Raw genomic sequence first — 24,831 nt, 5'->3', positions numbered from 1 at the left:
CATTTTCCTACAAACAGCTCATTGGCTTTTTGTGTCATTGGATTATAATCACCTGATTACAATCACCTGTTATTTTCCTATACCAAGATGATACGCACTCAGTGAGTGAAAGTCAACACAGTGAGTGAGTGAGTAAGCGGACACTGCACTATATAAAAGAAAACAAACATGATTCTTGTCTCCTGATTTTGTCTTGTTTATTTCTGTCCAGCTTCTTCGAATTTAAAATCTATGCTGAGATGTGTTCACAGTAGCTAATAAGGTCTATGTTTCATAGCTGTGTCCCTAGTGACCCTTATTAACAACTCATGATGTGATTATAATGTACAAATGACAGGGGAATCATTTGCTGTTTTCAGGCTGACAGTCCCTTCCTGTTTTGGCTGACTACAATTGATTCAGTCATATGTTTGATCACAACATTGTCCCGACCTTTACCTTTTGTGGTGTGTTTCAGATGACATGTTAAAGCAATGAAAATGAATACAATACATCACTCTTTTTATTACACAGTTGAAAATCTCAATGGCAAAACTGTTGTTTGGCTGTCAGCAAGACAGACATGTCATGTTTCATGTGAGTTATGTTTTATGATGTATGTAGGCTAAACTGTGGGGAGCAGAGAGAGCAAGGAGGGGCACCTGAACCCCATTAACTCTCTCCTATCCAGTATGTTCCCCTTGATTTAAGAGAGGCTGGAAGCTGTGACACTGCAATGCCAGTAAACATGAGGGCTATAAAAGACAGTAGTGGCTGCAAAATCCCTGTTTGTCTGTATTTCTCTTCCTTTCCCTACAGAACTATCAACAGTTGGTCCTGGAAATAGCAGGTGTCATACCACTCTACATCTGCATATACAGCAATGACAACCCAAAACACATTATCTACGGACGCCGGCTGTTTCATCAATTTAAATGCTGCAATAATGACTGTTGTAGAATGGATTTCACCATCCCTCATCCGCTATATATAACAGCTAATATAAACCAAATTGAATGAAGCCAAGAGTCAGGAAATATGTCTTATGAAAGTATATTTAAGCCATAACATACTCCTATAAACTTCATTATAGGAGGATTGCAAGCATCTCAGTATACATGATGTATAGATGTACAGAGGATTATGGATGCAGTGAAGAATCTCACATTTGACATACAGAGAGGGGAGGGGTGAATCTCTTGTAGAACACAGATTGCGTGTGTGTGTGTGTGTGTGTGTGTGTATGTGTTCCCTTAGCAAGGTCACTTGACATGCTGAAGGCTAGAGCAAAGGGGACACATCTCCTCCTTGATAACTGTCTGTGCGTCTCCATCATGACGTGCATATAATGTGATAACTCATACCAATGTGTATGCAATTATAGCTTATTGATTATTAAATGAGCCAATGGAACTTACATTTTCTGCAAGAATGACCTTCGCTATTTTGAAGAGCTACAAAATTCAACCTCAGGTGTCTCGGCAGCATCTATGAGAGTGGTGTAGTTCCCTGCTTTAGCCTCTGGACTGTAGACCACTGGAGGAACATTGACCCCAAACCTCAACTGACACAAGATGGCGACACACAGGCCTGCTGACAAGATCTGGAGGGGGGGGGGGGGGGGGAAGGGGGGGGGGAGAGAGCGCACATGGACATGATGACATGTTACACTAAGTTGAACCACAGATAACGGAAATTGTGGAAAAATAAATAGAGAAGTCAAAGATAAACATGTAAACAAGATATATATTCTAAATTATATTCTGCTTGAGAAACAAATAAGAAAAAATACTATTCTACAACAGCATGAGTGAATACTGGATTCTGATTGGCTAGCAACAGTGGTAAATAGGCCAACAATCTACAGTTCGGCTCCAACCTCAGTATCACTCCGCTCCCTGATGCTGACTCCGCTCCCTGTGCTGACTCCGCCCACTGTTAGCCTGTCAGTCTGCAAATCTTTAACAAGGAAATGGCCGATCTCTAACAAGGAAATGTCCGATTTCGTAGTAACGTTTGATTTACTGGGTGGATTGAGTTTTGAGCAGTGGTTAGATGAAGATGAAGGTGAAGTGAACAAAGAACGACATGGTGAAATTGGGGAGAGAGAACTGGCTGAGCTTGAGTTGTCACGAGTTCGGACTAGCGGGAGGTCGGACTAGCGGGAGGTCGGACTAGCGCCCGGACCCCGAACCTGGGACTGTCAAACAAACAAACGCCCTCTGCCGTCACCAGATATCAACACACCACCACCAAAACGGGCTGCTTTAGATAACTGTTTAAATAACTGTACTTTTACAGGCAATGTATCAATAACTGTGAATCCCGTTAAGGAATAGGTTAGTTGTTTTTTGGCTCAAAGGCAACTAAATGTTTAGTGCAATCATTGATCTTGTGTATGGAACTATATTCTGTGGTGGAAGGATAAATGTATTCTGAAACCAGTAATGATTGTAAATAAATGAATTTGATGTTACAATTGTGTATTTTTTATATTATTTGGTAGCTGTTGTAGAAAACAAATTTACCACTCGAGGTCGGGGTTTGTGGCCACATTTACCACTGGTACAGGGTTTATAGCACTCGGCTTCGCCTCGTGCCACAACCCTGTACCAGTGGTAAATGTGGCCACAACCCCCTCCCTCTCGTGGTAAATTTGTTAAACAAGTGTGAGTTATTGCCTTGGTAGGTTAATAAATGCTTTGAAAAGAAGTGGTTCACTCAGAAGGAAACAGCTGCTCTTGTGTGTCTTGCTCAAGTGTCTAGCCTTGAGCAAGACACTAAACCCCTACCTGGACAAAACATAAAATGTAAATGTTGGAGAGAAAAATGTTTGGGCAGCCTAGTATGTCATTTTCCTCCTAACGTATTTGCCTTCTCAAACCCAGTGGCTTTGCAGGGAAGCCCGAATCTGCCTTTGGAGGGTGAGAGAGACTACTGTGTGGCATGATGAGCCAATTTAATATGTTGCATAGACTTGTGAACTCCAGTATAACAGTGCACACAGAGAGGGAAAAGAGATCAGTGTAGAGACAGAAAGAGGGGGAGATGTGAAGAAGGAGTGAAGGATACACAGAAGATAAACAGGCAGGCAGATAAACAGATCAAGACAGTACGTACCCAGAGCACCAAGAGTACGACTGTCAGTGCCATTGCGACCTTAACGGAGTTACGGAAATGGGAGATCAACATTGGAAGGCATGGCTGGAACAGAAGAGCGGATCAATCAATACACTATTACACTCATATAAGACACTGCACTAATGATAAAAAGCCAAAAAACATGATTTTCAACACACACGTCTATAGGGGCAACACATCTCATTTTACTTTTAGTTGCAGCATCTTTGCTTCTTTTTCTTTTTTTTCGTTCTTTGTTTTTTTCATATATTTCCCGCCCGATTTTTTATCCCATTTTTATCCCATTTGAATTTATTTATCCTGGTTGCTGCTCCACCCTCTGCCAATCTGGGGAGAGCTGAAACTGACTCCATGCTTCCTCTGAGACATGGGAAGTAGCCAGCCGCTTCTTTTCACCTGACAGGGGAAGCTTCACCAGTAGGACATAGCACGTGGGAGGATCACGCTATTCCAACGAGTTCCCCTCCCTCCGAACAGGCGCCCCGAACGACCAGAGGAGGCGTCACTTCAGCGACCAGGATATTAAATGTTTTGGTGTGGGGTTCCTATATGAAGGAAACCCCCAGGGGGCACGGGGAGAACATGCAAATTCCACACAGAAAGGCCCTTTTGACGACCCCACCCGGGCGGTGGGCACTCGATTTTTCACGATTCTCTGGAAGACTTGTTGGGTCGGTTCGAGCCTTAAAACTCGTTATATTTGGATTTATCGAAATGTCGAAACAGAGAAAATGGATGCGGAACTTACTTCCGGGGCAAATTACTTCTCGAAAAGTCACGTGCCTGCCTGTTGAACTCTATAGAGAGCCGCAGTAACGAGTCCGGAAATCATCGATGCTAACAGCCCTGGTTCTTCACAGTTTTCGCCTATGGGAGTTTTGAATGGGTTTTTGGCGCGATGCTTCTAATAATCTCTCTGGGCAACGCTGGCTTAATCAAACGCGAACCAGTGTTTAGTAATATCATCTTCACACAGGAGGACCACTTTTACGAGTTTTGAAGCTTTTACGTGCCGTTAAAAGGGCGGCTAGCTAGCAAACGGCTAAATGAGACTACACTTTTGAGTCGACGGGGATATTATACGTCAATAACGTCACCACTCAAAGGACAAACACGGAAATTCTCTTTCCCTCACCTGGGTTCAGCCCGGGGTAATCAGTGCACACATCAACAACAGTCCAGGTTGAGCGCTGACGTGACGTGGAAGCCTATGCAACAGTGTGTAGTTCTGGATTAGCTTAGCTCGAGCATTTTACTTCTAGGGCTCGCATTTACGCTACAAAACTCATGAAAGTGGTCCTCATGTGTGAAGATTATCCGACGGAACTCTGGTTCGCGTTTGATTAATCTTGCGTTGCCCAGAGACCGTATTTGAAGCATCGCGGCAAAAACCCATTCAAAAATCCCATAGACAGAAACAGTGAAGAACCAGGAAGTTCGGGACTTCCGCATTCTGCCTACAAAAATACGTCATCCCTGCGGCTCTCTATAGCTGTAGCATTTGCTGCACCTAATGGGGATCCTAATAAATGAAACAAAACTAAAACTAAAAACTAAAACTAAAAACTAAAAACACATAATTATCCACAAACGTTTACTCAAAAGTCAGTACCAAATACCCAAATGTTGCAATACGTCTGCAAGCTATCAGTTTTGGTTCCTAGTTGTTATATAATGTTATTTCCCAACTGTTCAGTTGTGAACTTTGTCTTATTTGAATATGTCGAAATGACCCATTGGCTTTATTTTAAGGGCTGTAATCCGACCCAAAACCCTCCAACCTTTTGACAAAACTAAAAAGGTAAGGTCATTATGAAATTCAGCTCCTGTACTGTATAAGTAAGACAACAAAACAATAAGAATAAGAATAACAAAACAATGTTTGCTGAACATTTACAATTAGCCTATTGCTTTTTCTTACCTCTTTATAAATCATAATTCCTGGACTGGATAGATTGCTATTCTTAGGAGGTGGCACCTGCAGCAGACATGCACATGAATTAGTTGAATGAATACATTTAATTATGTATGAAAGAAAGAAAGAAAGAAAGAAAGAAAGAAAGAAAGAAAGAAAGAAAGAAAGAAAGAAAGAAAGAAAGAAAGAAAGAAACATTCAGATTGAAGATGGTAAAACTTAGAGTGGGACTTTCTCTGATAGGTGCTACACTCAGTCAACACACACACACACACACACACACACACACACACACACACACACACACACACACACACACACACACACACACACACACACACACGTACTACATACTATGGACGCACGCACGCACTTTCCCCCCCAGTCCACAATCCAATCCACACATTGGTGTCGTGAAATAAAATATATTGGGTGTCATAAATGGTGTGTAGGCCTACAAATAATTTGTCCTTGTTTTACTGAAAGACATGACTGCATTCAGTCACACACACACACACACACACACACACACACACACGCACACACACACACACTGCGGCACACTTCTCTGTGCACTCATGCACTTTGAGCAAACACACAGGGTCAATCTGTTTATTCAACCCTGTTGTCCCGACATGCTGCTGTTAGTACTACTACACTCATTAACCAGGCTATACATCACTGTGACACACACACATGCTGCTGGTGCCACTTATTGGCTAGAGAGTCTGACACCAATGCTACCTCGCTCAGGGCTTTGTTTCACCAAAAGTGCTTTGGATAAAAGTGTCCATAATGGCCCTGTACTCATTTACTATGTTGGTGAGGCTTTTCCTTCAATGAATCCAGAGTCAAAACTCCTCCTAACCTCAATCCCTGATATCTCTCTGATATCTCAGAGGGCTTTACAAAGAATGCGTGTCTACTAGCTCTAGCTAAGCACTAACAATAATAACAACACCATCACCACCAATAATAATAATAATAATAATAATAATAATAATAATAATAATAATAATAATAATAATAATACAGTAGTAGTAGTAGTAATACTAATAATCATAATCATAATAATAAATATAGCCGCAAGCGGCGATGCGGGGTCCAAGCTTCCGGTGACTTGGGGGGTATATGTCAGATAGTGCACATTTATTCAGACTTGGTATATGCACAAGTAAACAAAGTTTGGTTGAGATCCGGTGACCTGACGGTTTCCAAGCAGTACTAGTAGTAGTAGTAGTAGCAGTAGTAGTAATAGTGTTGGTAGTAGTGGGAGTGGTAGCAGTAGTAGCAGCAGAAGTACTAAGAATAGTAAATGGTAAATGGTAAATGGACTGCATTTATATAGCGCTTTTATCCAAAGCGCTTTACAATGTGCCTACATTCACCCATTCACACACCGAAGGCGGCCAGCTGCCACGCAGGGTGCTGGCACAGCCATCGGGAGCAATTTGGGATTCAGTGTCTTGCCCAAGGACACTTCGACGTACGGACTGGAGGAGCCGGGGAACGAACCACCAACCTTCTAATTAGTGGACAACCCACTCTACCTCCTGAGCCACAGCCGCCACTAGTAGCCAATAGTAGTAGTAGTAGTAGCAGCAGCAGCAGTAGTAGTGGTGGTTGGCTGTTATAGCGCCACCATCTGGTAGATTGGTGTAATCTTTTCCTCTGAGTAGTGGGTGATGTCTTGAAACTTGAAGTAGTACTTGGATAGAAAGCAGTTTTTGTGTACAATATCCCTTTAAGTATCTGGACAGAAAGTGGTATTTGGGTAGAACATACTGTCAATACGACAAGTACTTCTCTGGCTCTGCAGATACATATAATATGGTCTACAAAGTTAAATACAACAGTCTGGATAGCTCACTTGGTAAAGCACATGACTTATGCTAACTAAAGACCATTGCCGCTCAAAGTTCAAACCCCACGTGGGATGAAAAACTTTCAACTTCAGACAGGTAAGTCAGTAACATTAATTAAAACCCCACATGCTGCCTCCTTAATTTGCGGTGTTTCATGAACTTTTTCAATATCTTGGAAATGTTAGCTGGAGATTGCGTGGCTGTGTTCAAGAACGTGTTTTGCAACAGGAGAGGTTAGTTCTTGTCTCATGATGGAGCTTTTGTGTTCTGAAATCAGAATTTTCAGTTGTCATTGTGTCTTTCCCACACACACATCAAACCATAGGGCGTAGTGGCGTCCACTACAGAAGGTTGATGGGGTTTATCCCTGAAATTGCTTTTGGTGACTATAGCCAGCACCCTGCATGGCAGCTTGTCATGCAGTCCATTTACCATTAAGGACATTTTTGTATTACACACATAATGCACCACTTTACATTAAAAGTATGCCCTGAATGGAGGTGTTTGAACTAATTGGTGTGGGTTGTGCTGTTACAATGAGCACATGAGTGACAAGGATAATTCAGATTGAATTCTCTTTTTGGACCTTTCACATGTGAAGACACAATAATGTATTGGAATGTTTTTCCTCTCTCATCTGAAAGAAGGCTCCCAGCAAACACAATTACATCATGATGATGTTCTGATATCATCTTTCAGTGACGTCCAGGACTAGGCCAAATCACAGCCGATTTGAGGATCATTTAGACATCTACACAGGAATGTCAAGATGACGTCGAAATATGACATTACCATGAATAGGCATATTCAGTTATTCTGCTATGTACACAGTGTGTATTCAGCAGCGTTATACATAATTATATCCAGATTAACCTTTATTCTACATTTTCAAAAAATAAAACAGTTACCTGGCCGTGGTTTGAACCCAGGACCTCCAGCTTTGGGGTCTGCTACTTTACCCCTACACCATCCTTCCACAGCAATGACGAGGCACGGATGTAACCTTATTATGGCATAAACTTGTTTTTATTCAAACGTGGGTGTCAAGTCTTTGTGGATCGGGCATTACTGTGTGACATCTAAACCAACTGTGTATTATGTTACAGCAGATGCAGAACCCCAAAACACATTAACCCCACCCAAAATGCTACATTCCAACTTCCAGTAGTAGTAGTAGTAGTAGTAATAGTAGCAGAAGTAGTAATAGTAGTAGTAGTAGTGTTGGTAGTAGTGGGAGTGGTAGCAGTAGTAGCAGCAGTAGTTGTAATTGACCGGTTAATGAGTTGTGGGCAATTTAGTGTTGGCGTGTGTTTCATTAAAAGTTTCGAGATTTATCATTTCAAAACGGTTTCACGTATCCAAAACCCTTTAATAACCTTAGGTCGGGGTAGTCCATAGATGACCCAGAAAAAGTTTTGTGTGATTTGGCCAAACGGTCTAGGAGGAGCTCGCAAAAGTAGGTTTTTGATCAAATTCAAAATGGCGGAAAATCTACCACACAGAAATGGGCGTGGCCTAGTGGGTTAGATACATGATGCTCCAGGGAAACCAGTAGATGTGGAATTTTGATTCTACAGCTCGCAGTTCAGAAGTTATGGACCGACAAACGTGAAATTGGCTGTTATAGCGCCACCGTCTGGTGGATTGGTGTAATTTTTTTACTCTGAGTAGTGGGTGATGTCGTGAACCTGTGTGGAAAGTTTGGGTGATGGGGGGTGTATGGTTTCTGAGATCCACACACTTTTAGGGTAGGAAAAGAACAAAAGCAAATACACAAAAGTTTAGACATTTATCATTTCAAAACGGTTTCACGTATCCAAAATCCTTTAATAACTTTAGGTCGGGGTAGCTAGATGTCCCAGAAAAATGCCCGTGTGATTTGGCCAAACGGTCTAGGAGGAGTTCGCAAAAGTAGGTTTTTGATAAAATTCAAAATGGCGGAAAATCTAGGCACACGCAAATGGGCGGGGCCTATATGGATAGATGCGTATTGATCCAAGGAATCCCTGAGAAGTGAAATTTTGAGTATAGGACACACGGTTCAGAAGATATGGACCATAACGCGAAATGGTCTGTTATAGCGCCACCATCTGGCCAATATGGCTAATTTTTTGACTCTGAGTAGTGGGGCACATTTCCAACCTATGTGCAAAGTCTGGCTACTGTACCCCTTACGGTTGTTGCCGTGCATACTGTTTTAGCGGAGAATAAAAAAAAGAATAATAATAAACGGAACAGATACAATAGGGATCCACGCACTTCGTGCTTGGACCCCTAATAATAAACATCATCAAACAATCTTATATTAGAGAGAGACAGGGGAGGGGGGAGAGAGGAGGAGAGAATGGGTAAAATAGCTGCTTTGGCTAGTATTCATATTAGTGTGTTCTGCTAGCCAATTTACTGCCCAAAACATTTGTACTGTCTCAAAAAAAATTCCAACAAAAGCTGCAGCAAAATCCATCAATAATTCCCCCCAAAAACGTGAAGTCACAGAGAGGATGTTACCGTAATTCCTACTTGTCTTTGGTACTCACACATGCATTAATGGCGTCCTCGGTGCAGATGCAGGAGTCAGGGATGTCGTAGCCCCAGTCCTGGTAGCCCTGCTCCACTCCACAACACTGGAACTGAGAGGGAAGACAAACGAGGACATTATGGACTTTAATGTCCTCTTTTGTCTTCCTTCTCATATATATTATAGAGACTAGAGACACAGGGTCTGTTCGAATACCTCTACTAAGCCTACTGTCTACTCTTTCTCAACGTGTATCTTCTGTATTCTAACTACTAAATATGAAATTATGTATGCGGGCTGTTTACTACTACTTACTGTGGTCGGTAATGGCGGCAGAAGTTGTTTCTCCACTGAAGAGTCGCAATGCTTTATGGGTGGATGATAGCAGAGATAACCTCCCGCTCTCTATTCAGAAATTCTTGCGAATGTATACTTCCGGGAATATCTCACCAACACAAAATGATATACTGTACACACTACCTCCTCAATTTGAGTATAAAAAGTAGGCTTAGTAGAGATATTCAAACACACCGACAATCATATGGAGGTGCAGTGGACAATTGGGGGGTCAACCCTATGTTGCCTCAGCCCTATGTTCCATCATGATCGCCCCCATCTCAATTAGGCCCTATGTTCCCTCAGCCCTATGTTATCTCAGCACCAGGGTTAGGGGCACAGCATTTCTTTTCCCAGGATTGCAAAGTCAATCCCGCCCTACTCTAAACTTCTGATTGGGTTAGGTTTGGCATGGGGAGTGATGATTGGTTATGTTTAGGCATAAGGACTGCAGATTGGTTATGTTTAGGTATGGGTAGTGATGATTGGTTAGATTTAGGCATGGGTAGTGATGACTGGTTAGGTTTAAGCATGGGGATCGAGCGATGATTGGTTAGGTTTAAGCATGGAGTGATGATTGGTTAGGTTTAGGTAGAGATGGTTGGTTAAGGTTAGGGTAAAATATCAGGGTAAGCTAATCAGAGACAGAGTAGGGCGGGTCATGCCTTTACCATCCTAGGGAAATAAATATTGTGTTAGGTACTGGTCTGAGGGAACATAGGGCTGAGGGAAGAGGGCTGAGGGAACATACACATTCCCAAGAATTGGCTGGAATTGGCTGAATTGGTGTTGGGGCATCTGGATCACATGTCCAAGCCAGTGTCCTTGGTGCTACTGGATACTCCCAAGTGAGCCCCATGATGTGCTGTAGGCATCCCATATGGGAGCGCTCCAGGGACTTATGATGGCAGTAGGTTAACGCATGCTTCACAGCTGTAGATGAGGGTGGTGATGCAGACAGCCTGGTAGATGGAAACCTTGGTGTGCAGGTGGATACTGTAACACCGCTGCTGTCCTCAAGCTCCTTATGGAGAAGCCAGGTGACACATAGAAGGAAGATGTTAAAGAGTAAAGGTGCCAGCACACACCCTTGTCTTACCCTTGTGGGTACACCAGAATCTTGTCCTCCAATGGACACACGAGCCATCATCCCATCGTGGAATTGACGGAGGATGTTAACAAATTTGGCTGGGCAACCAAACTTGCCAAGCACACCCCACAGGAGCTCTGTTAACAGTGTCAAATGGCCTAGAGAGGTCGATAAAGACCATAAAGAGGTCTTGATGTTGTTCCCGGCACTTTTCCTGATGTTGCTGTGCTGTAAAGATCATGTCAATGTTCTTCCTAAACCCGCACTGTGACTCAGGTAGCATTGACTCCATGATGTTATTGACTGATATAGGTCTCAAAAGGTGAAGGTAAATTACATTTTATCTGATCGCCTTTTCCAAAGTTTGCAGATGATTCCATCATTGTGTCTTTGCTCAGTCATTACGAAACTAATGGTGGATTATTATTTTAACTGGTGCAAAAGCTCCTTTTTGGGTATAAATGTTTCTAAAACTAAAGAGATGATAATCCATTTTAGAAACAAGGCTCCCCTATTCTTCTTTTCATCATTAATCAGTCCCTTGAGGAAATTGTGATTTTGCAATCACAATAATTAATGCAAATTCAACCAATCTCCACAATATTTGCGGGGGCTTTCGATATTTCAAGATTCCCACAAAAATGGCAAAACAGGTTGCTCAACTTGCCATTTTTGCCAGTTCCTGCAATTTTACTGCAAAAATTGCAACTTCGCAAAATGACATTGCAATCTTTGAGAAAAGCCGTTGCAAAAACAAACAATTGTTTTATTGCAACAATCACAAAGAAAAAGCAAAATCCTCTCCCAACTGCACAAAGGCAGAGGCACAAAGAAGGCCCAGTCAATCCGTGTTGACCATAGTCAGTAGTCACCCCCTAGTCAGTGAGTCCGCTTCCATCTGGTCACAGATATATTCTGCCAAGATGCAGGAATAGATTTAAGAATTAATTTGTCCCTGCTGCTATTGGCCCCTTAAATAACACTACAGTATGTGATTGTGTGTGTGTGTGTGTGTGTGTGTGTGTGTGTGTGTGTGTGTGTGTGTGTGTGTGTGTGTGTGCGTGCGTGCGTGCGTGCGTGCGTGCGTGCGTGCGTGCGTGCGTGCGTGCGTGCGTGCGTGCGTGCGTGCGTGCGTGTGTGTGTGTGTGGGTGTGTTTTGTAAATTGTTCATGTGTTGATTAGTGTGTGTTGATTGTTGACTACTGCTGGCTGTGCAACAAATTGTCCCTCGGGGATAATACAGATTACCTTGTCCTTGATACGCCTTTGTAGCATCACCTTGGTCAGGACCTTGCCAGCAACAGCAGGAGTGATATTCCCCTACTGTTAGCGCAGATGGACTTTTTTGTAAATAATGACGATGTTGTCATCCCTGCACTGGTGAGGTATCTCATCTACCTACCCAGGCCTTCACAATATACTGATGAGGAGTTAATGTGCAGAGGTACCCTCCCTCCTTAGTAGTTCAGCAGGGATGCTCTCAGTGCCAGGGGATTTGTTGTTCTTTAAAGCGCGGACACCTGCTAGAACCTCCATGAAGGTTGGTGGCTGGCTGAGGTCATGGATGGGGGGAGGTTCAGGTAGTCCTTGTAGCATGGTAAGGTCTGCAGAAGAGTGCAGCAAAGTGTCCAGCCCACCTCAACAGGATCCGGTTTTGGTGGTTAAAATGTGTGAGACCATCTGCTGTTAAGGGGGGTAACAGAGCAGTTTGTGGGCCATAAAAACCCTTCACATGGTGACATTTTGACATTTTCTTTTTTGTCTGTTTGAGTATCTGAATGTGTCTAAAAGTAAAACGTGAGAAATGTGGCTTTAAACATTCCACAGCATTCCATTTTCTACAGTGGCATTCCACCAAAATACTTTCCCTTTTGTTTCAGGAAAATAATTATTCGCCATAATGTTCTATGGAGATGAAAGTTACCAAATCACTCCAAATCTGAAGATACCAGCAACACTCGTTTTTGACCTACGTTGGCTCATGATTGCCAACAATGTGTAGCAGCGACATGTGAAGGGTTCTCCCACAGAGTTGTTGAAATTGTGCACATTTGTATCCTATGAGCCTTACTTGTTGTCCACCATTCATTTTGCAGGGTCTGCATGGTTTTTGAACTTTCCTGCAAGCTACCTGCTACTGCTGCATAATTGAGCTGACTAAGGGGGTTATTTCATTAAGGTTGCCCTGTGCGCTTTGTCCAGCAAGTTCTTGATGGTGTCAGCGTTGTCATCAAACCAGCCTTGATGTTCTTTGCCTCTGCAACCAATGGTTTGAAGAGAGGAGCTAATCGAGGCCCACTTCAGGTTCATGGAGTCCTCTGAGCACATCTCCCTCAGCTTCTCAGTTAGGTCAAACCCTCCGTAGCGATGGAAGGTCTGACCATGAGAGAAGTAGCCGGTCTTGCTCAGGGCAGCATTGTCAACATTGTATCACCTCAGTTCAGCAGCAGGGACTAATTCTGTTCTCCGATGGGGTCTGTCAAAGTTGCCAGTAGGCTAGAGTCCAGGAGGGTTCTCACGTTCCATACCAGTTTCAAGTTTGTTCCTTCTTTTTTGCGACCGCAGGGTGGAATGTCCTGATAGGGGCGTGGTACCTATCCAGGAGTGGTTTGAGTGGGCAAATTTTAGGCCACCTTTCCTAGCTCCTCTCCATGTATGGGGTGAGCAGTGCAATCATAAATAGAGCTGCTCAGTCACTCAAGGCTCTGCTGAGAGCAGCTGCCACTCAGTCCCAGCTGCTAGTGACTATGATAGCCCTGTGCCGCTGATGTGTAGGGGTCTTACTAGGCCGGGATTTCCAGTTCATTCAAACCTGCGCCATCACCAGACACCCCATCACCACCAGACTTGCTGGTTCGAGATGTTCTATCACCAAGGTCAAAGTAGAGTCCTGTGCGAGGAGATCTTTAAAGTGTCAGATGGGGGGTGTGTTCCTCAAAAGCATTTCCTGGCTGTAGAAGGGTGGATTCCAGTGGCAAGGGAAGCCCAAGACAACCAGCACCCTCCCCAGCTGCACACAGTTTCTCAGTCTGTCGAAGTCCACCTGCGGGTGAGGTCACCATGTTGCTTTTCTACTCCCGTAACCTTTTGTCCTCCCAGTCTAACCCACAAGGCACCAGGACAGTGGTTGGCTGATGGTGATGCCAGGGCATGTTCACACTGTGGGCCTGCACACCACCTCTGGGGACCATTGTAGCCCCGAGATCCCCTGCTGTGTTTGCCTGGGGCCGCAGTGCACCCAGTTAGCATGTGTGGGCACAAGGAGGCCTGGCGGGAGTCTTGGTGATAGAGAGGCTGTGTGCCAAGAGAAGACTTATGCACCAGGCTGCTTCAGTGATCACCACAAGGGCTAGCCAGTGGCAGTGAGCTGTGGGCGACAGGGTAGCAAGCAAGTAGGAAGTAGGCATGCACCTTTCCTCTAACTACTACACTATAGGCACATCACAACACCTTGTGGGCTAGCAGACACACCACCACCACCACCTCCACCACATAAGGTTACCTACAGTGGTCTGCATGTTATTCATGTAGAGGACAACGTGATGGCCAAATTGAGCAGATTTGCTGGTTTCATTCAGCGGCAGCAAGAACAGGTGTCCGCGCCTCACCTCCTCTTCTGCCTGCAAACAAAACGGCATTTGATAAATATTTGAATTAAGTGGCGTGGTGCATTTAAAAATAAATCTATTGCTTGTAAAATGATATTTAATGTTTACAAGAAGCAGTCTGATTCACTACTGTAAATTGGGAGTCCATTCTTCCAACCAAATATATCAGCCATGTTTTTGTTATAGAGATATTGGAAGCAGAAATCATTAGCATTTGATGAAAAAAAAATAGGGTAAATCAAATTATGTCTTGAAATAAATCTTACTGGTCCTACTGTGACTGATACTTGTCAGGATGTTTTAGCTCTATTGACAGAATGCTTGCTAAACCAGCAATCTGTTTCTATATCTCCAAAGACAATTTGCAAGTGCTTTATGATTGGGTTGAAAGGACTCCCTCCCAGATCAGAACTTTTCCTTTAACATAAAAAACCATGACTGAAAATGAAATAGGTCACAATGAATACAGTTTTTACTTCACTAAGTAAATGGACCTTTAATAGTAAACTGTTCGTTCGTACCTCATTTTGTGCATGGATGTCTTTGACGAGCAGGCCAAACATGGTCAGACTGGCCAGGGCCATTCCAACTGTGAACTATAACACACACGCACGCACGCACGCACGCACGCACACACGCACGCACGCACGCACGCACGCACGCACGCACGCACGCACACGCACACACACACACACACACACACACACACACACACACACACACACACACACACACACACACACACACACACCATTTATACTGCATGCAAAAAACGGCATGGTTTTTGCAAAAAATAAAACAAAATGCATGGGATTAGCAGATCCCATGCATCCCCAGATGCATGGCAGAGTGTGGAGCAGCGACCAGGGCAGCAGGGGGAAAATTGGCCAAGTTGGGAGAAGGGAAAATCGGAAGAACATAAAAACGCCATTACATTCTCATTGAGATATCTTGAGGTGAGGGACCCTTTTTAAAATGGCCATGCCAGTTTTTCCTCTGCCAAAATGTTGCCTGGAGCGTTATTTAGCCCCTTCCCGACAAGCTAGCATGACGTGGTTGGTACCAGAGTCGTGTATATAGAAGAGTCGCGACATCTCCATTCACTCAAATGGACCAGTTTTTTATTCTCAAGAGTTCCCGGAAGTAAGGTTCTGGATTAAGCAGCACTGTCGAGTTGCAGCAAAATGGACAGTTTGTGATGTACTTTCAAAGGATCAGACGTTTAAAGAATCAAATTGTATATTATCAGCTTTATTTTAGCATTCAAACGTATCCCCCTTCCTGGCTGTTAATTTGCTACTGAGTCACACATTTTGGACCTCCACTGGTGGCACTCTCTTACTAGATTGCACTGGTTGGTACCAATGGATGCCAGGTCTTCTAGTTTTCATGGACACCAGTAGGCTATCTTCACTCTGAAGCCTGCTACACTACAGCCTCTGAAAGACAGTAATGTCATGTCCTCAAGGAGTATACGATTTTTTTGATCCACATATCTGCAACACACTCAAAATGGCCCAACAACCCACTTTTGGGTCATGACCAATCAGTTAAGAACCGCTGTCTTAAAGGGAGTTTGGCATATTTACCCGGAGAACACAGGGAGCTTCAGTTTAATTCAAACTGCTCATGTATTTATTACATGTTGTAACGACAGAAACACTAGGTAACTGCTGAAGTATGATCCTGGTTGTCTGACATTGACTGCTGTTATTTATTGGTTTGATTAATGGCTTAATGTGTGTTTCTGTTTATATTGATTACTGATTGTGACTGATCAGGCTAATTATGGTGACCCTTTGTGTGTGTGTGTGTTTTCAAATTACTTTACTAATTAAAGAGGACCTGCACACCAAATGCACTTTTTTCAGTTGAAACCCATATGTATGGTGGTGTTAATCATTAATGGATTCAGGTCAAAATCCAGAATTTTGTGTGTGTAAAGTATTGCAATTCTTCACATTTTATCATTTGTATGCAGCATAGCGGCTACCATGTTCAAATAAATCCCAGTTCTAGATTCAAATGTTCATTTTCTTCCTATTGGCTGAACGGCTCTCCAATGTGACGTGACCAAATAACCCGCACTCACCTTAACGACCAATGCCACTTTGTGGGCTCGCAGCCAATAAAGAGCACGCTGCACAGTGCAGTCGTTGTCATTCAAATATGGCCACTTTGTCACACCCCCTCGGCGACTGCTTGTTTCCCCTGCTCCGTTTCTCTCCTGCAGACAGCTGCTCTGTTGCTGTGTGTTTGAGTGTGTGAACTTATTTCTGCTTTAGAACGTAACATTAACCGCTGTGACACAGTCACAAGATAACACTTCATAAATCAGGGGTTCCCAAACTTTTTTGGCTTGTGACCCCATTTTCATGTCACAAAAATAGGGACCAGCTGGCCGTGCAAAGACCTTTAGAGGGGCAGGTGCTCCATGTTAAAAAGGGGCACATTCAGACCTGCCAAACTTGTATCACAATAGCTTAGTTCACATGCTTTTGCACCACTTCACTTCGTTTGCACGTGGTACAGTATCTCTGCCATATCATCAAGTTAGGGTGCTTTCACACTGGTGCCCTGGAACCATTCCCGAGCACACTTGTCCCTAACCTTGCTTGCAAGATGGATAACCTCGCGAGATCAAAAGAGATTCTCTCGACGTATCCATCTTGTCATGCACAGGCAGTTAAGATGATTGGTCGAACCATGCCGGCCCGACCAATCAGCGGCAGCCGTAGGCGGGCTCAGGCTCGTCTGGGCAAGTAGTGGGTACATGGTCTTTGTAGTTCTTTTCACTCGTCAACATGGCTGCCGCCGCGGAAGTGACAGGCAGTCTGAATGAAATTGAATGTAACGTTCCCAATTCTATGTATTAAATTCTAAAAAACGACCCTCAACATTTGGGAAGGCTAAGCCACACAACTAGTTCGTTATAATCTAACTAAATGCTTCGAAGGTGACTTTACGACCGCGAGGACTCAATCAATGAATACCACGGAGATCAGGGCACAGGCACCTTCGGCGATCTGATTGGTTGAAGTTAACACCCACCAGCGGTGATAGACAGATGGGTCATCCAATCACCTGCCAAGTAGCTTGGAAAAAGTGCCCGCCTCCGTCAGCGGGTCTGGTTACTGCATTCCCAGATCGACTGGTTTAGTGAAACTATGTGGAGCTATACCGTCCATCTGGCAGCGTCAGGTTAACTTGTCCCCAAATTGACTCCAATTTCAGAACATTTGACGAGTGTGAAGGTTCCGTTCCGTTCCGTTCCGCACCCGGGCGCGCAACAGGGAACGTGACAGGATCCACTTGAAAAGGTGGTCTAGGGAACGCTTTGGCGTGCACTGCCCGGGCACGGAACACTTGCGAGTGTGAAAGCCAACCGTTCCGAACCTCATAGACAACCCATGGAGCAAGCCAAGGATACACAGCAGGCATAGTTGATGACGCAAGTGCACTCTGTTTCATTTCCGAGCGCGGAAGAAATGTTAAATGTGAAAGCTGACCAGCGGGGGAGAGGGGAGGGGGGGCAATCGTTCCCGGGTGCGGAACGGAACGGAATGGAACAAAAGCAACCATTCCCAGTGAGAAAGCAGCCTTAATCAACATATAAATCGGCTATGAAGAAAACAATACTATCATATATCATATATACACCATATATCATCATAATCAGTAAAGTATAACTTTTATTACTTTTTAAGAAGTAATCAGTAATCAGTAACTAATTACATTTCCCAAGTAACTTGCCCAACACTGGTCAGGACAAAGACCTATTCTGTCGTTTCAGTATGAGGAGGTGTTGGAAGTACCAACATTTCTTTTAATTTTCTGCAATTATTTTGGTGCCCCAATTGTCTTTCAACAGGTGAAGAAATCAGACCTGAGGAGACACTCACCACTATCAGCGCCCAGTTCTTTTCTTTGGAGGCGCCATACACACCAATGATGGACAGGAGCAGAGTTAGGATTTCAACAGCATATGAGATACTTATTCCTGGGAGAAGCTCGTCTATCTGGGGAGGAAACAAACAGACGATCAGGTGATTGCTGAGACCGCTCTTCAGGCAGACCCAGGTCCAAGCATTCGGCCTGCTATAGAGTCTTCGAGCAAAACAATCTCTATCAGCTCCAGCAGTGCTGCTCTGTAGCTGACACTGAACGTTGACCTCCTTGTGTAGTGAGGCAAGTGAAAAGAGAATTCCCCTACAGGGATCAATAAAGCTTCACATGTTAAACATTCCATATAAAGTGGGTGTCTTGGTTAGAGACAGCTGAAGCTTTGTGACGACAGAAGAAGTTACAACACTGAGGGGTCAAGCCTGTGGGGATGTGGAACTATTTTACCAAGCATGAGAGGTCTGGGACTATGCATTTCTTAAGGCTAAGTCACACCAGACAATTTTTCCGTGGATTGCAATTGGACCATTACGATATTTCCACTTTTTCACCAAGCATAATAATAATAATAATAATAATAATAATAATAATAATAATAATAGTATGTATGTATGTATGTATGTATGTATGTATGTATGTATGTATATATATATATATATATATATATATATATATATATATATATATATATATATATATATATATATATATATATATATAATATCTCAGATTACCACTTTGAGGGTTAACATTAAAGTTATGAATCATTTTTGCACAGTGGAATATAGTATGGAATGAGATAGATAGACAACTCCAGCTCTTTTGCCATTGCCTTGGTCAGGGGTACTGACAGGAGTCTTAACCCTAACATACATGTCTTTAATGGTGGGAGGAAACCGGAGCACCCGGAGAAAACCCACACGAACACGGGGAGAACATGCAAACTCCACACAGAAAGGACCTGGGACGGACCGGGGTTGTGTGTGTGTGTGTGTGTGTGTGTGTGTGTGTGTGTGTGTGTGTGTGTGTGTGTGTGTGTGTGTATTACCTTCGATCCACTGTGAAAGTATCCATGGAAAAACAGAGTGGCTGCCAACAGCAGGGCACTGATGATCTGCATCAACAACACGTTGCATCATACACACTGGTCTGGTTTCATAGATACATTTGAAAGCCCCACTCTGTAATCTAAATGTAAACCAGAGAGCAGCCTCACAACCGAACATCAAAACATGGGACCAGACATTTGGTTTACTGCTTGAATTAATTGTGAACACTCTTGATACAAGGAATGAGAATGTGTGACCGCTAAATAAGAATAATTAATGCATTGTGGAGATGTGTTTGCATTGCTTATCAATGGCATTATGGGTATCAATGCTGTATTAGATCATGATGCTATCCATTTGCTATCTCTTTTCTTTCAGTGGGGGCTCATTTTCACACTAGTCCCCACTGTAAAAAATTAAAAATAAAAAGATTCCCCTGAGCAAATGATTTAGCCACAGATTCAGTCATGAAGTCAACATTTTCCCTGAAACGAGTGGAAAATTATGTAGTACTTGAGATAATTCCACTAGTTTCCAATCCAATCCAAATGTCAATATCATGGACCAAGGCAGAATACAGCAGAGCAGTAGCCTATCAAAGAAATGTTTGTTGATTCAACACAATTATCGAATGTCGGCTATTATTTATAATGATCGAATACCAAATATAAATACATTACCTATTAATATATTATCTCACCTACTGGCATTTTTAACAGTTTATAATACTGGCTCACTCTGGATTAAATAACCTGTTTAAATTTTTTACAGTGTAAAAATATCAGTCCAATATGCAGCAAAACACCAAAAGACATATTCCAACATAAACTTAAAGGGCAACTAAACCCCAAAACACATTTTTTAAGGCAGCTTTAAACCAATGTATATGGCTTTTGAGTCATGTTGCTGAAGGATTCTGGGCAAAATCTCCACATTTGAGAGTAAAAATCAAGTAGAGGCAGGTCTGCCAGAATTCTGTGGAGTTAGTTCCCCTAAGCGAGGGGTTTTCAATGTCTGAGACGGTGGGCCTCCCCTTAGAGAAAGCTTGATAAAAGGTGCACCCCCCTCCCCCGCCCGTCCCCCCATAGGAAGAGCGTGACTCGAGATGATTAACAAGCTAATGTTTTGGCACTCAGTGGCGTTTTGAGGCTGACAAACATTGTTACAGTGTTACAGTTACAGTGAATGTGAGCGTGAATGTTTTTTTGACCGAAATAAACGAAACTACGGTAAACGAAACTAAAGTAAACGTTGACACTTAAAGAAACATAGCTCCGTTTTTTTATGCAGGTTTTTGTCTCCACCACCATAGAAAGAAAAGCACTTACCCCGAGCAAACTTGTCAGGATAATGTAACCTCGTTTCAAACAAGGGTTCACTCTCCCCATGTTTCTTCTATCTCTCTCTCTCTCTCTCTCTCCTAACCGGGCAAAGGTCAGTTCAGAGCTTTGATTGAAAGTGTTTTTGAGAGAATCCTGTGAGGCAATGGGAGAGACGGGGATGTGGCCGACCCTTATGTTATGATGCTTATTTAGCTCAAAAGTGATCGCCCACTTTTTCGTGCATGGCCCCTTTAGCAGGAAGTGAATTTCAGATTCATATCTCCATTGAGGTTTCACAAAATCCTTATACTGTATACAGTGTTTTCTACCTGGCACCAAGCCAACCATGCTACGAGATTAATAGTGACAGACCTGGGCATTATGGGCCAGGGGCCAGAACCGGCCCTCATGATGGTTCTGCCTGGCTCGGGAGGTCTAAGACAAACACCATTTAACTTACGAAGCTAAAAAAAAAAAAAATCTAATGAGATGACCTAAATTGGCTGTTGGGAGTTATTTTCATAATAATAAATGCTGAAGAATAAGTGCACCATATGTTCTGTATAATTTAATCTAGTGATAAGATTAGAGGTTACGGCATGACAAAAAAAAGGCCCCTGGTAATTAATCTGGGTTCCTCGTGTTGCCCCCAAGAAAAATAATTGCCCACCCCTGGTTAAAGGGCACTTGGTAGAGGGCATACCTCTGCCACGCTTTTCTACAAAGTGTCGTGTAGGGCTGTGCAATAAAATCGATACGGCAATATATCGCAATATTTTTTTCCACAATACTGTATCGATATTTCAGAAAAATATCGGGATATATCGCCATATTGATTCTTTGCACAGCCGTGTGTTCAGTGACACAATAAGGATGCTTTTTATTTCAGTGCGTTGAGTAACACACTCAACACTCAGTAGTTTTGACTCAATTTGTCCACTAAGTTATCAATATAAAGTGATTTACATATTATTATATGACCCAGGGTGGTACACAGCAATTTAATTTTCAGTAAATTATGTAGAGTATTTCAATATATTGCAATATTTATTGTATCGCAATGTATCGTGATACAATCGTATCGTGACCCATGTATCGTGATATGTATCGTATCGTGAGGTCCTTGCCAATACCCAGCACTAGTGTCGTGGCGTGAAACTGGAACTTAGGTGCCTTTTTGTGATTGGCTACCCCAATTATCACGCCCCTTTTGGCCAGTGGGCGTGGAAAGTTAGGCCCAAGGACCAACCTTTCTACACTTTTGTGTGGTGTTACCTGTATGTGAATCCATGTGGAAGTTAAGCACCTTTTTGTGATTGGCTATGGCCATTGCCACGTCCCCTTTTGGCCAGTGGGCGTCGAACTTGTCTACACAGTTTCGTGATGTTACGTTAATCCGTGTGGAAGTTAAGTGCCGCTTTGTTATTGGCCACGGCCATTACCACGCCCCCTTTTGGCTAGTGGGCGTGGAAAGTTAATCAGCTTGTTCTCGGCAAACTGAATTTCTACAAAGTTTCGTCGTTTTACGTGGGTTAGGTGTCTTTTTGTGATTGGACACGCCCATTGGACACCCCCCCTTTTGGCTAGGCATGGAACATTAATCACTTCGTCCTTGGCCCGTGACCAACCTTTCTACAAAGTTTGTGGTATGTGAATCTGTTTGGAAGTTAGGCGCCTTTTAGTTAGTTAGTTATTTAGTTAGTGCCATGCCTCCTTTCTGCTAAGTTCAATGCAAATCCAGACAGACAGACAGACAGACAGACAGACAGACAGACAGACAGACAGACAGGCAGACAGGCAGACAGACAGACAGGCAGACAGACAGACAGACAGACAGACAGACAGGCAGACAGACAGGCAGGCAGACAGACAGACAGACAGACAGACAGACAGACAGACAGACAGACAGACAGACAGACAGACAGACAGATAAATGGGCAAAAACTCAGTTGACTGTGGCGGAGGAACCAAAACTGATAATTGCAGATGTATTATTTACGACATCTGCAGAAAAACCACAATGTATGACTTTTCTGCAACCAAAGCATTTTAGGAACCATATCACCAAATAAGTGTGAGAAGAAATCAGAAACACCAAATGTATGATGTCCTTGTCCCGTTTAAAATGAACAATTAATGTTCTGATTAATCAGGGATGCTTTTTTGTCCTTTGCCAATCACATGCCTCACATCAGATTTTATGGAATATAAAAGGCTATATGTACATGTATGCAGCCTAATATAAATGTAAATATACTGTTTCATATTAAACATAAATGTAATACTAGCAACAACAGAAGCATAAACATAATAAGAATCAAAATGAGCATTTTCATTACTACTCATGTGGAACCCTTGAATTCATTTATAAGGGAATGGTGGAAGAGGTTCTCAGCCTCTCTTAAATCAAGGGGAATATACAGTAGTGCAGGAGAGAGAGGGTTAATGGGGTAGAGGTGCTGATCCTTGCTTTCTCTCTCCACCTCCTAACCATGGTGCTTGACCATAACTCACATTAAACATGACAACATGTTTGTCTGACCGCCAAATGGCCTACAGTGTTTATATTGACTTTTATTGTTTCCTGGTTTGGATTTGTAAAGAGAGTTATTATGAGTTGCCATTGAGACTTTCTAAAGCTGTGGTTCTTGAACCTTTTTTTGGCTTCAGTAACCCCCTTTCCCTGATTTCGGAATCCAAGTACCCCCTTTACCCAACTACAACATTTTGCTTAGAAAACTGCAAGATAAAACAATAACATATGATGTAATGAATGAATGACAACCCACCTTTTGAAGAATATAACATTACAAAATAAGACATGGAGTGAAAGAGTTGCAATTAGTGCCTCCTGAGGAGCAGATTTATTTTTAACGTTGCATTTATTTTCATGATTTATTCTGAGATTTTTTATTTTCCCTTTCTCCCCCCCTGTAGTACCAACACGTATGCCTAGGGGTAGACGTATCCCAGTTTTGGAACCACTGGGCTACAGTAGTGTAAAAAGAGTGATGTATTGTTTTCATTTTCATTGGTTTGACAAGTCATTTGTAACACACCACAACCGACCCAACATCAGAGTAAAACTGGAAGGCAAAGCAGGAAGGGACTGTCAGCCTGAAAAGAGTCGAATGATTTGTTATTTGTGCATTATAATCACATCATGAGTTGTTAACAAGGCTGGGACACTAGGGACACAGCTATGAAGAGAAACATAGACCTAAACTAGAGACCAGGCGAATGTGGGTCAGGGGCGTATACAGTGGGGGGGCAAGCATCCCGCTTGCTTGGACCACACCCATCTCCGAACTTGGCCTTCAGTGATCTGAACTACACACGTTTCATGACAACATTAACAAGTAGCAAAGTACTCAAAACCGCTTCTAGTTCCTGCTACAATTATGGATGTCTCCAGGACCACATTTTGCCATGATCACACACACACATGCACACGCACGCACACACACACACGCACGCACGCACGCACGCACGCACGCATGCACACAAACAAACACACACACACTCACACACACATACATACTGTACATGCTTGCTTGCTTGCCTAGTTTATTACTGCCAAATGTTTCAGTCAACTTCAAATCCACTGATTGAAATCAAATGCAATCCTTGGGTCTCAATGTTTAACACACACATGTGTACATAAGCACGCACGCACGCACACACACACACACACACACACACACACACACACACACACACACACACACACACACACACACACACACACACACACTCACTTGCTCACACATCTGGAGGATATGAATGCATGCTGCAGCACAGAGGATGTGGGTGGGAGGCAGAACTCGATCAGCAGGCCACAAACCCATTTATACTGCATGCAAAAAACTGCATGGTTTTTGCAAAAAAAGAGAGAAAAAAAGCATGGGATTAGCATAAAGTGGGCATGTAAGGTGAAATAATACCAGCCACACACTGTCACGGCTGGTAATAGCTACTGTGAACACATTTCAGCATAGATTTTAAATGGTAACAAACTAGAGCAAAATAAACAATGAAAGACAGATTGAACCGGTCATGTTTTTGTTTTCGTTCTTTTATTTATAGCTGATTATAAAACAGTACA

At 43.0% G+C, this 24,831-nt stretch overlaps 1 protein-coding gene across 1 annotated transcript; it reads right to left on the bottom strand.

The window, feature by feature from the left end:
* Nucleotides 1-986: 986 nt before the first annotated feature.
* On the bottom strand, nt 987-20,876 carry LOC310795018 (tetraspanin-8-like). The gene is made up of 9 exons (XM_083657040.1): nt 20,733-20,876; nt 19,404-19,469; nt 18,355-18,471; nt 14,974-15,048; nt 14,351-14,464; nt 9,438-9,530; nt 5,042-5,098; nt 3,100-3,183; nt 987-1,582 (listed from the first exon to the last, which is right to left on the bottom strand). Exons 1-9 carry the CDS (start codon nt 20,790-20,792, stop codon nt 1,421-1,423), a joined length of 828 nt encoding a protein of 275 aa, XP_083513166.1. The 5' UTR covers nt 20,793-20,876; the 3' UTR covers nt 987-1,420.
* Between the last annotated feature and the right edge of the window lie 3,955 nt (nt 20,877-24,831).

This window comes from Poromitra crassiceps (assembly GCF_964638095.1).
Source record: "Poromitra crassiceps genome assembly, chromosome: 2".
NCBI lineage: Eukaryota > Metazoa > Chordata > Actinopteri > Beryciformes > Melamphaidae > Poromitra > Poromitra crassiceps.
The sequence above is the reverse complement of the archived record's forward strand: the minus strand, read 5'-3'. Positions and strand labels throughout refer to the sequence as shown.

Coding starts and splice junctions, on each gene's coding strand:
- LOC310795018 (XM_083657040.1), bottom strand. CDS start 20,792: ATGGGGAGAGTGAACCCTTGTTTGAAACGAGGTTACATTATCCTGACA. Junction 18,472..19,403: donor ACTTTCACAGTGGATCGAAG/GTAATACACACA, acceptor TTTCCTCCCCAG/ATAGACGAGCTTCTCCCAGG. Junction 3,184..5,041: donor GAATTATGATTTATAAAGAG/GTAAGAAAAAGC, acceptor CTTCTGTTCCAG/CCATGCCTTCCAATGTTGAT.